The 13,373-nt window shown below is 45.6% G+C and overlaps 1 protein-coding gene across 1 annotated transcript in view; it reads right to left on the bottom strand.

Annotated features, from left to right (window-relative positions):
- LOC119969069 (interleukin-6 receptor subunit beta-like) overlaps positions 1 to 13,373 on the bottom strand; it is a 291,637-nt gene that overhangs the window by 226,380 nt on the left and 51,884 nt on the right. Inside the window, exon 5 of the mRNA XM_038802271.1 lies at positions 10,395 to 10,585. Coding sequence (XP_038658199.1) covers positions 10,395 to 10,585 — 191 coding nt within the window. The remainder of the gene's footprint in view (positions 1 to 10,394; positions 10,586 to 13,373) is intronic.

Below are 13,373 nucleotides of genomic sequence, written 5' to 3'. Positions count from 1 at the left end.
GCCCCAGTTACTATAGCTTCAATGCCCCAGTTACTATAGCTACAGTGCCCCAGTTACTATAGCTTCAGTGCCCCAGTTACAATAGCTTCAGTGCCCCGGTTTCTATAGCATCAGTGCCCCAGTTACTATAGCTTCAATGCCCCAGTTACTATAGCTTCAATGCCCCAGTTACTATAGCTTCAGTGCCCCGGTTTCTATAGCATCAGTGCCCCAGTTACTATAGCTTCAGTGTCCCAGTTACTATAACTTCAGTGCCCCAGTTACTATAGCGTCAGTGTCCCAGTTACTATAGCGTCAGTGCCCCAGTTACTATAGCGTCAGTGTCCCAGTTACTATAGCTTCAGTATCCCAGTTACTATAGCGTCAGTGTCCCAGTTACTATAGTTTCAATGCCCCAGTTACTATAGCTTCAGTGCCCCAGTTACTATAGCGTCAGTATCCCAGTTACTATAGCTTCAATGCCCCATTTACTATAGTTTCAGTGCCCCGGTTTCTATAGCATCAGTGCCCCAGTTACTATAGCTTCAGTGCCCCGGTTTCTATACCATCAATGCCCCAGTTACTATAGCTTCAATGCCCCAGTTACTATAGCTTCAGTGCCCCAGTTACTATAGCGTCAGTATTCCAGTTACTATAGCTTCAATGCCCCAGTTACTATAGCGTCAATGCCCCAGTTACTATAGCTTCAGTGCCCCAGTTACTATAGCTTCAATGCCCCAGTTACTATAGCTTCAATGCGCCAGTTACTATAGCTTCAGTGTCCCAGTTACTATAGCTTCAGTACCCCAGTTACTATAGATTTAGTGCCCCAGTTACTATAGCTTCAATGCCCCAGTTACTATAGCTTCAGTGCCCCAGTTACTATAGCTTCAGTGCCCCAGTTACTATAGCGTCCGTGTCCCAGTTACTATAGCGTCAGTGCCCCAGTTACTATAGCTTCAATGCCCCAGTTACTATAGCTTCAATGCCCCAGTTACTATAGCGTCAGTGTCCCAGTTACTATAGCTTCAATGCCCCAGTTACTATAGCTTCAGTGTCCCAGTTACTATAGCTTCAGTACCCCAGTTACTATAGCTTTAGTGCCCCAGTTACTATAGCTTCAGTGCCCCAGATACTATAGCTTCAGTGCCCCAGTTACTATAGCTTCAGTGCCCCAGTTACTATAGCTTCAGTGCCCCGGTTTCTATAGCATCAGTGCCCCAGTTACTATAGCTTCAATGCCCCAGTTACTATAGCTTCAATGCCCCAGTTACTATAGCTTCAGTGCCCCGGTTTCTATAGCATCAGTGCCCCAGTTACTATAGCTTCAGTGTCCCAGTTACTATAACTTCAGTGCCCCAGTTACTATAGCGTCAGTGTCCCAGTTACTATAGCGTCAGTGCCCCAGTTACTATAGCGTCAGTGTCCCAGTTACTATAGCTTCAGTATCCCAGTTACTATAGCGTCAGTGTCCCAGTTACTATAGTTTCAATGCCCCAGTTACTATAGCTTCAGTGCCCCAGTTACTATAGCGTCAGTATCCCAGTTACTATAGCTTCAATGCCCCATTTACTATAGTTTCAGTGCCCCGGTTTCTATAGCATCAGTGCCCCGGTTACTATAGCTTCAGTGCCCCGGTTTCTATACCATCAATGCCCCAGTTACTATAGCTTCAATGCCCCAGTTACTATAGCTTCAGTGCCCCAGTTACTATAGCGTCAGTATTCCAGTTACTATAGCTTCAATGCCCCAGTTACTATAGCGTCAATGCCCCAGTTACTATAGCTTCAGTGCCCCAGTTACTATAGCTTCAATGCCCCAGTTACTATAGCTTCAATGCCCCAGTTACTATAGCTTCAGTGTCCCAGTTACTATAGCTTCAGTACCCCAGTTACTATAGATTTAGTGCCCCAGTTACTATAGCTTCAATGCCCCAGTTACTATAGCTTCAGTGCCCCAGTTACTATAGCTTCAGTGCCCCAGTTACTATAGCGTCCGTGTCCCAGTTACTATAGCTTCAGTACCCCAGTTACTATAGCTTTAGTGCCCCAGTTACTATAGCTTCAGTACCCCAGTTACTATAGCTTCAGTGCCCCAGTTACTATAGCTTCAATGCCCCATTTACTATAGCTTCAGTGCCCCGGTTTCTATAGCATCAGTGCCCCAGTTACTATAGCTTCAGTGCCCCAGTTACTATAGCATCAGTGCCCCAGTTACTATAGCGTCAGTGTCCCAGTTACTATAGCTTCAGTGCCCCAGTTACTATAGCGTCAGTGCCCCAGTTACTATAGCGTCAGTGTCCCAGTTACTATAGCATCAGTGCCCCAGTTACTATAGCGTCAGTGTCCCAGTTACTATAGCGTCAGTATCCCAGTTACTATAGCGTCAGTACCCCAGTTACTATAGCTTCAATGCCCCATTTACTATAGTTTCAGTGCCCCGGTTTCTATAGCATCAGTGCCCCAGTTACTATAGCTTCAATGCCCCGGTTTCTATACCATCAATGCCCCAGTTACTATAGCTTCAATGCCCCAGTTACTATAGCTTCAGTGCCCCAGTTACTATAGCGTCAGTATTCCAGTTACTATAGCTTCAATGCCCCAGTTACTATAGCGTCAATGCCCCAGTTACTATAGCTTCAGTGCCCCAGTTACTATAGCTTCAATGCCCCAGTTACTATAGCTTCAATGCCCCAGTTACTATAGCTTCAATGCCCCAGTTACTATAGCTTCAGTGTCCCAGTTACTATAGCTTCAGTACCCCAGTTACTATAGCTTTAGTGCCCCAGTTACTATAGCTTCACTGCCCCGGTTTCTATAGCTTCAGTGTCCCAGTTACTATAGCTTCAGTACCCCAGTTACTATAGCTTTAGTGCCCCAGTTACTATAGCGTCAGTGCCCCAGTTACTATAGCTTCAGTGCCCCAGTTACTATAGCTTCAGTGCCCCAGTTACTATAGCGTCAGTGTCCCAGTTACTATAGCTTCAGTACCCCAGTTACTATAGCTTCAGTGTCCCAGTTACTATAGCTTCAGTACCCCAGTTACTATAGCTTTAGTGCCCCAGTTACTATAGCTTCAGTACCCCAGTTACTATAGCTTCAGTGCCCCAGTTACTATAGCTTCAATGCCCCATTTACTATAGCTTCAGTGCCCCGGTTTCTATAGCATCAGTGCCCCAGTTACTATAGCGTCAGTGTCGCAGTTACTATAGCTTCAGTGCCCCAGTTACTATAGCGTCAGTGCCCCAGTTACTATAGCGTCAGTGCCCCAGTTACTATAGCTTCAGTGCCCCAGTTACTATAGCGTCAGTGCCCCAGTTACTATAGCGTCAGTGTCCCAGTTACTATAGCTTCAGTACCCCAGTTACTATAGCTTCAATGCCCCAGTTACTATAGCGTCAGTGCCCCATTTACTATAGCTTCAGTGCCCCAGTTACTATAGCGTCAGTATCCCAGTTACTATAGCGTCAGTGTCCCAGTTACTATAGCGTCAGTACCCCAGTTACTATAGCTTCAATGCCCCAGTTACTATAGCGTCAGTGCCCCAGTTACTATAGCTTCAGTGCCCCAGTTACTATAGCGTCAGTATCCCAGTTACTATAGCGTCAGTGTCCCAGTTACTATAGCTTCAGTACCCCAGTTACTATAGCTTCAATGCCCCAGTTACTATAGCGTCAGTGCCCCAGTTACTATAGCTTCAGTGCCCCAGTTACTATAGCGTCAGTATCCCAGTTACTATAGCGTCAGTGTCCCAGTTACTATCGCGTCAGTGCCCCAGTTACTATAGCTTCAATGCCCCATTTACTATAGTTTCAGTGCCCCGGTTTCTATAGCATCAGTGCCCCAGTTACTATAGCATCAATGCCCCGGTTTCTTTAGCATCAGTGCCCCAGTTACTATAGCGTCAGTATCCCAGTTACTATAGCGTCAGTGCCCCGGTTTCTATAGCATCAGTGCCCCAGTTACTATAGCATCAGTGCCCCAGTTACGATAGCGTCAGTATCCCAGTTACTATAGCGTCAGTGCCCCGGTTTCTATAGCATCAGTGCCCCAGTTACTATAGCATCAGTGCCCCAGTTACTATAGCGTCAGTGTCCCAGTTACTATAGCGTCAGTGCCCCAGTTACTATAGCTTCAATGCCCCAGTTACTATAGCTTCAATGCCCCAGTTACTATAGCGTCAGTGTCCCAGTTACTATAGCTTCAGTGCCCCAGTTACTATAGCGTCAGTGTCCCAGTTACTATAGCTTCAGTGCCCCAGTTACTATAGCTTCAGTGCCCCAGTTACTATAGCTTCAGTGCCCCAGTTACTATAGCTTCAGTACCCCAGTTACTATAGCTTCAGTGCCCCAGTTACTATAGCTTTAGTGTCCCAGTTACTATAGCTACAGTGCCCCAGTTACTATAGCGTCAGTACCCCAGTTACTATAGCTTCAGTGTCCCAGTTACTATAGCTTCAGTATCCCAGTTACTATAGCGTCAGTGTCCCAGTTACTGTAGCTTCAGTGCCCCAGTTACTATAGCTTCAATGCCCCAGTTACTATAGCTTCAATGCCCCAGTTACTATAGCTTCAATGCCCCAGTTACTATAGCTTCAGTATCCCAGTTACTATAGCGTCAGTTTCCCAGTTACTGTAGCTTCAGTGCCCCAGTTACTATAGCTTCAGTGCCCCGGTTTCTATAGCATCAGGTCCCCAGTTACTATAGCTTCAATGCCCCAGTAACTATAGCTTCAGTGCCCCGGTTTCTATAGCATCAGTGCCCCAGTTACTATAGCTTCAATGCCCCAGTTACTATAGCTTCAGTGCCCCGGTTTCTATAGCATCAGTGCCCCAGTTACTATAGCTTCAATGCCCCAGTTACTATAGCTTCAATGCCCCAGTTACTATAGCTTCAGTGCCCCGGTTTCTATAGCATCAGTGCCCCAGTTACTATAGCTTCAGTGTCCCAGTTACTATAACTTCAGTGCCCCAGTTACTATAGCGTCAGTGTCCCAGTTACTATAGCGTCAGTGCCCCAGTTACTATAGCGTCAGCGTCCCAGTTACTATAGCTTCAGTATCCCAGTTACTATAGCGTCAGTGTCCTAGTTACTATAGTTTCAATGCCCCAGTTACTATAGCTTCAGTGCCCCAGTTACTATAGCGTCAGTATCCCAGTTACTATAGCTTCAATGCCCCATTTACTATAGTTTCAGTGCCCCGGTTTCTATAGCATCAGTGCCCCAGTTACTATAGCTTCAGTGCCCCGGTTTCTATACCATCAATGCCCCAGTTACTATAGCTTCAGTGCCCCAGTTACTATAGCGTCAGTATTCCAGTTACTATAGCTTCAATGCCCCAGTTACTATAGCGTCAATGCCCCAGTTACTATAGCTTCAGTGCCCCAGTTACTATTGCTTCAATGCCCCAGTTACTATAGCTTCAATGCCCCAGTTACTATAGCTTCAGTGTCCCAGTTACTATAGCTTCAGTACCCCAGTTACTATTGCTTTAATGCCCCAGTTACTATAGCTTCAATGCCCCAGTTACTATAGCTTCAGTGCCCCAGTTACTATAGCTTCAGTGCCCCAGTTACTATAGCGTCAGTGTCCCAGTTACTATAGCTTCAGTACCCCAGTTACTATAGCTTTAGTGCCCCAGTTACTATAGCTTCAGTACCCCAGTTACTATAGCTTCAGTGCCCCAGTTACTATAGCTTCAATGCCCCATTTACTATAGCTTCAGTGCCCCGGTTTCTATAGCATCAGTGCCCCAGTTACTATAGCTTCAGTGCCCCAGTTACTATAGCATCAGTGCCCCAGTTACTATAGCGTCAGTGTCCCAGTTACTATAGCTTCAGTGCCCCAGTTACTATAGCGTCAGTGCCCCAGTTACTATAGCGTCAGTGTCCCAGTTACTATAGCATCAGTGCCCCAGTTACTATAGCGTCAGTGTCCCAGTTACTATAGCGTCAGTATCCCAGTTACTATAGCGTCAGTACCCCAGTTACTATAGCTTCAATGCCCCATTTACTATAGTTTCAGTGCCCCGGTTTCTATAGCATCAGTGCCCCAGTTACTATAGCTTCAATGCCCCGGTTTCTATACCATCAATGCCCCAGTTACTATAGCTTCAATGCCCCAGTTACTATAGCTTCAGTGCCCCAGTTACTATAGCGTCAGTATTCCAGTTACTATAGCTTCAATGCCCCAGTTACTATAGCGTCAATGCCCCAGTTACTATAGCTTCAGTACCCCAGTTACTATAGCTTCAATGCCCCAGTTACTATAGCTTCAATGCCCCAGTTACTATAGCTTCAATGCCCCAGTTACTATAGCTTCAGTGTCCCAGTTACTATAGCTTCAGTACCCCAGTTACTATAGCTTTAGTGCCCCAGTTACTATAGCTTCAATGCCCCAGTTACTATAGCTTCAGTGCCCCAGTTACTATAGCTTCAGTGCCCCAGTTACTATAGCGTCAGTGTCCCAGTTACTATAGCTTCAGTACCCCAGTTACTATAGCTTCAGTGTCCCAGTTACTATAGCTTCAGTACCCCAGTTACTATAGCTTTAGTGCCCCAGTTACTATAGCTTCAGTACCCCAGTTACTATAGCTTCAGTGCCCCAGTTACTATAGCTTCAATGCCCCATTTACTATAGCTTCAGTGCCCCGGTTTCTATAGCATCAGTGCCCCAGTTACTATAGCTTCAGTGTCCCAGTTACTATAGCTTCAGTGCCCCAGTTACTATAGCTTCAGTGCCCCAGTTACTATAGCGTCAGTGCCCCAGTTACTATAGCTTCAGTGCCCCAGTTACTATAGCGTCAGTGCCCCAGTTACTATAGCGTCAGTGTCCCAGTTACTATAGCTTCAGTACCCCAGTTACTATAGCTTCAATGCCCCAGTTACTATAGCATCAATGCCCCGGTTTCTATAGCATCAGTGCCCCAGTTACTATAGCGTCAGTATCCCAGTTACTATAGCGTCAGTGCCCCGGTTTCTATAGCATCAGTGCCCCAGTTACTATAGTATCAGTGCCCCAGTTACTATAGCGTCAGTGTCCCAGTTACTATAGCGTCAGTGCCCCAGTTACTATAGCTTCAATGCCCCAGTTACTATAGCGTCAGTGTCCCAGTTACTATAGCTTCAGTGCCCCAGTTACTATAGCGTCAGTGTCCCAGTTACTATAGCTTCAGTGCCCCAGTTACTATAGCTTCAGTGCCCCCGTTACTATAGCTTCAGTGCCCCAGTTACTATAGCTTCAGTACCCCAGTTACTATAGCTTCAGTGCCCCAGTTACTATAGCTTTAGTGTCCCAGTTACTATAGCTACAGTGCCCCAGTTACTATAGCTTCAATGCCCCAGTTACTATAGCTTCAGTGCCCCAGTTACTATAGCTTCAATGCCCCAGTTACTATAGCTTCAGTGCCCCATTTACTATAGCGTCAGTGCCCCAGTTACTATAGCTTCATTGCCCCAGTTACTATAGCGTCAGTGCCCCAGTTACTATAGCGTCAGTGCCCCAGTTACTATAGCTTCAGTGCCCCAGTTACTATAGCTTCAGTGTCCCAGTTACTATAGCGTCAGTGCCCCAGTTACTATAGCGTCAGTGCCCCAGTTACTATAGCTTCAGTGTCCCAGTTACTATAGCATCAGTGCCCCAGTTACTATAGCGTCAGTGTCCCAGTTACTATAGCTTCAGTACCCCAGTTACTTTCGCTTCAGTGCCCCAGTTACTATAGCATCAGTGCCCCAGTTACTATAGCTTCAATGCCCCAGTTACTATAGCTTTAGTGTCCCAGTTACTATAGCTTCAGTGCCCCAGTTACTATAGCTTCAATGCCCCATTTACTATAGCTTCAGTGCCCCATTTACTATAGCTTCAGTGCCCCAGTTACTATAGCTTCAGTGTCCCAGTTACTATAGCGTCAGTGCCCCAGTTACTATAGCTTCAATGCCCCAGTTACTATAGCTTCAGTGTCCCAGTTACTATAGCGTCAGTGTCCCAGTTACTATAGCTTCAATGCCCCAGTTACTATAGCGTCAATGCCCCAGTTACTATAGCGTCAGTGCCCCAGTTACTATAGCTTCAATGCCCCAGTTACTATAGCTTCAGTGCCCCAGTTACTATAGCTTCAATGCCCCAGTTACTATAGCTTCAGTTCCCCAGTTACTATAGCATCAGTGCCCCAGTTACTATAGCTTCAATGCCCCAGTTACTATAGCTTCAGTGCCCCAGTTACTATAGCTTCAATGCCCCAGTTACTATAGCTTCAGTACCCCAGTTACTATAGCTTCAGTACCCCAGTTACTATAGCTTTAGTGCCCCAGTTACTATAGCTTCAGTGCCCCAGTTACTATAGCTTCAGTGCCCCAGTTACTATAGCTTCAGTGCCCCAGTTACTATAGCTTCAGTGCCCCAGTTACTATAAATCAGGGTCCCTGGTACTAGAGCATTAGTGTCCCAGTTTCTATAACGTCAGGGAACTAGTCAGGGGCATCAGGGTCGTAGTAAAAATGGCATCAATGTCCCAGCTACTGTCCCAGTTTCTACAGTGTCAGTGTCCCAGTTACTATAGCGTCAAAGTCCCAGCTCCTACAGCATTACATTCACAATTACGGATGCGACCGGGTCCCAGTCGCTATAGCATCAGTGTTGCAGTTACTGTATCTTCCAGGTCACAGTTACTTTAGTGACAGGGTCCTTTTTCTACAGCATCAGTTTTCCAGTTACTGTGTTGTCTATATCCCAGTTACTATTGTGTCAGTGTCCCTGTGCTATATCCTCAGGTTGTTCATTACTATAGCGACAGAGTCCCAGTGTTATGGGCCAGAGTTCAGAAAACTACAAAGTATATTATGGAATTCACCTGTCCTATTGATTGATTTTGGTTGGGATGAGCTGAAGAGCCTGACTTTCGACTGTTCTTCAACAAACTTCTTAGGAGCTTTTAATGTAAAATACAGCTCTATTTTAAGAATTTAGTTAACATCTGTACAAGAACACACTAAGAATTATCAATGACAAACATAAAGGACCCCACACAGCTACAGTAATCTATGTATAACCCTTAATGAATTCCCTCTTAACTGTTCCAATTCAATAACAAGACCCATAAACCAAAAATCCTTTTTTCAAAGGTGTGGCTCAGTACATGGCATTCTTACTTATCCAGAACTGTTCTCATTGATACTCTGTTCCCCTTTTCATAACAGCAGATTTGAATTCCTTCCAGAAAGCAATTATCTCTTTTAAGTTATCATCAGTTTGGAAGCAGCTTTTAAAATGAAGATAGAGAAACACTTCTTTCAACCTGTGCAGTTAAAACCAGTCCAAACTCAAAGCAAAAGTAAAAAATCACACAGCCGCAGCCCAGCTCCACCCACACAATGACATCAGTGAAGCCACGTGGTAAGACAAAAACAATTCTTAAAGGGACACTCCCATGACACCCAGTTGCTACAGCATCATTGTCCCAGTTACTAGAGTGTCAGTGTCCTGCTTCCTATATCCTCAGGTTCCCTGTTACTATAACATCAAAGTCCAAATTACTGTAGCGTCCTAGGATCCTAGTTACTTCAGCATGGTGTCCTGGTTACTATAGCATCAGTGTCCCAGTTACCACAGCATCATGTTTCCAGTTACCACAACATCAGGTTTCCAGTTTCTACCGCGTCAAAGTCCCAGTTACTACAGTGTCAGTGTTGCAGTTACTACGACGTCTGGGTCCCAGTTACTCCAGCGTCAGGGTCCCACTTAGTGTAGCTTATTGGACTGTAAGTGTCCCATGTACTATAGTGCCACGTTTTGGTTTCTGTCGTGTCAAGTTCCAAGTTGCAAATGTGTAAGTGTTCCTGTTGTTTTAGTCCATCAGTGAGACTCGTGTAAGGTTTCAAAATACTATAGTGTCAGGTTATCAGTTATTGCAGTTTCTGGATCTGAGTGCAGGGGTCTCAAATATTGCAGCGTTGGGTTCCTTACATCTATTCTTGGGCAGAGTAAGACACATGAAAGCGAGCCACTGACACAATCAGGCTTACAACTGCGGGCCTCACGGTAGCATGGTGGTTAGCATCAATGCTTCACAGCTCCAGGGTCCCAGGTTCGATTCCCGGCTGGGTCACTGTCTGTGTGGAGTCTGCACGTCCTCCCCGTGTGTGCGTGGGTTTCCTCTGGGTGCTCCGGTTTCCTCCCACAGTCCAAAGATGTGCAGGTTATGTGGATTGGCCATGCTAAATTGCCCGTAGTGTAAGGTTAATGGGGGGATTGTTGGGATACGGGTTACGTGGGTTTAAGTAGGGTGATCATTGCTCGGCACAACATCGAGGGCTGAAGGGCCTGTTCTGTGCTGTACTGTTCTATGTAACTACTGACAAATAGTGCATGAGCTGTTGAAGGAGAATTGAAGACCACTCTTTTCACATGTTGAACACTCACCTACATCCATTGCATCGATGCACTGAACGTCAGACTCTACGGATCCGAATATATTCTCTGCACGCACAGAGATATCATAAGTGGAGAACAGCCGCAGTTTCTCACGGCGCACTGTACATGAATGGGAATCCTGAGACAAGCAGTCAATCCTCTCGCCATTAACTTCATGATTATGGCACTTACCCAGATTCCTAGAAGTGGTGAAGAAACAGGGATATAAAAGTAGATGAACAGAATGGCAGATTATTTGCAGACAGAACATTAAAGCGCAGTACAGGCCCTTCGGCCCTCGATGTTGCACCGTCCTGTGAAACCACTCGAAAGCCCATCTACACTATTCCCATATCATCCATATGATTATGCAATGACCATTTGAATGCCCTTAGTGTTGGCGAGTCCACTACTGTTGCAGGCAGGGCATTCAACGCCCTTACTACTCTCAGAGTAAAGAACCTACCTCTGATATCTGTCATATATCTATCTCCACTCAATTTAAAGCTATGTCCCCTCGTGCTAGACATCACCATCCGAGGAAAAAGGCTCTCACTGTCCACCCTATCTAATCCTCTGATCATCTTGTATGCCTCAATTAAGTCATCTCTTAACCTTCTTCTCTCTAACGAAAACACCCTCAAGTCCTTCAGCCTTCCCTCATAAGATCTTCCCTCCATACCAAGCAACATCCTGGTAAATCTCCTCTGCACCCTTTCCAATGCTTCCACATCCTTCCTAGAATGCGGCGACCAGAATTGTACGCAATACTCCAAATGCGGCCGCACCAGAGTTTTGAACAGGTGCAACATGACATCATGGCTCCGAAGCTCAATCCCTCTACCAATAAAAGCTAAGTAAGAAGTCTTACAACACCAGGTTAAAGTCCAACACGTTTGTTTCAAACATAGAACATAGAACATAGAACACTACAGCGCAGTACGGGCCCTTCGGCCCTCGATGTTGCGCCGACCTGTGAAACCATCTGAAGCCTATCTGACCTACACTATTCCATTTTCATCCATATGTCTATCCAGCGACCACTTAAATGCCCTTAAAGTTGGCAAGTCTACTACTGTTGCAGGCAGGGCGTTCCACGCCCCTACTACTCTCTGAGTAAAGAAACTGCCTCTGACATCTGTCCTATATCTATCAACCCTCAATTTAAAGCTATGTCCCCTCGTGTTGGTCATCACCATCCGAGGAAAAAGACTCTCACTGTCCACCCTATCTAACCCTCTGACTATCTTATATGTCTCTATTAAGTCACCTCTCAGCCTTCTCCTCTCTAACGAAAACAACCTCAATTCCCTGAGCCTTTCTTCGTAAGACCTTCCCTCCATACCAGGCAACATCCTAGTAAATCTCCTCTGAACCCTTTCCAAAGCTTCCACATCCTTCCTATAATGTGGTGACCAGAACTGCACGCAGTACTCCAGGTGCGGCCGCACCAGAGTTATGTACAGCTGCAGCATGGCCTTGTGGCTCCGAAACTCAATCCCCCTGCTGATAAAGGCTAGCACACCATATGCCTTCTTAACAGCCCTATTAACCTGGGTGGCAACTTTCAGGGATTTATGTACCTGGATGCCGAGATCTCTCTGTTCATCTACACTACCAAGAATCTTGCCATTAGCCCAGTACTCTGCATTCCTGTTACTCCTTCCAAAGTGAACCACCTCACACTTTTCTGCATTAAACTCCATCTGCCACCTCTCAGCCCAGCTCTGCAGCTTATCTATGTCCCTCTGTATCCTATAACATCCTTCAGCACTATCCACAACTCCACCGACCTTCGTGTCATCTGCAAATTTACTAACCCATCCTTCTACACCCTCTTCCAGGTCATTTATAGAAATGACAAACAGCAGTGGCCCCAAAACAGATCCTTGCGGTACACCACTAGTAACTGAACTCCAGGATGAACATTTGCCATCAACCACCACCCTCTGTCTTCTTTCAGCTAGCCAATTACTGATCCAAACCGCTAAATCACCTTCAATTCCATACTTCCTTATTTTCTGCAATAGCCTACCGTGGGGAACCTTATCAAACGCCTTACTGAAATCCATATACACCACATCAACAGCTTTACCCTGATCCACCTGTTTGGTCACCTTGTCAAAAAACTCAATAAGGTTTGTGAGGCATGACCTACCCTTCACAAAACCGTGTTGAGTATCGCTAATCAACTTGTTCTTTTCAAGATGATTATAAACCCTATCTCTTATAACATTTTCCAACATTTTACCCACAACCGAAGTAAGGCTCACAGGTCTATAATTACCAGGGTTGTCTCTACTCCCCTTCTTGAACAAGGGGACAACATTTGCTATCCTCCAGTCTTCCGGCACTATTCCTGTCGACAAAGACGACATAAAGATCAAGGACAAAGGCTCTGCAATCTCCTCCCTGGCTTCCCAGAGAATCCTAGAATAAATCCCATCTGGCCCAGGGGACTTATCTATTTTTACATTTTCCAAAATTGCTAAAACCTCCTCCTTTTCAACCTCAATTCCATCTAGCCTGGTCGACTGAACCGGAGTGTTCTCCTCGACAACATTGTCTTTCTCCAGTGTAAACACTGACGAAAAATATCCATTTAACGCTTCCCCTATCTCCTCTGATTCCACACAACTTTCCCCTACTATCCTTGATTGGCCCTAATCTTACTCTAGTCATTCTTTTGTTCCTGATATACCTATAGAAAGCCTTAGGGTTTTCCTTGATCCTATCCGCCAATGACTTTTCGTGTCCTCTCCTCGCTCTTCTTAACTCTCCCTTTAGGTCCTTCCTGGCTAACTTGTAACTCTCAAGTGCCCTAACTGAGCCTTCATGTCTCATCCTAACATAAGCATTCTTCTTCCTCTTGACAAGTGCTTCAACTTCCTTAGTAAACCATGGTTCCCTTGCTCGACAACTTCCTCCCTGCCGGACAGGTACATACTTATCAAGGACACGCAGTATCTCTTCCTTGAAAAAGCTCCA

The sequence above is a fragment of the Scyliorhinus canicula genome, chromosome 1 (genome assembly GCF_902713615.1).
Source record: "Scyliorhinus canicula chromosome 1, sScyCan1.1, whole genome shotgun sequence".
Classification (NCBI taxonomy): domain Eukaryota; kingdom Metazoa; phylum Chordata; class Chondrichthyes; order Carcharhiniformes; family Scyliorhinidae; genus Scyliorhinus; species Scyliorhinus canicula.
The sequence above is the reverse complement of the archived record's forward strand: the minus strand, read 5'-3'. Positions and strand labels throughout refer to the sequence as shown.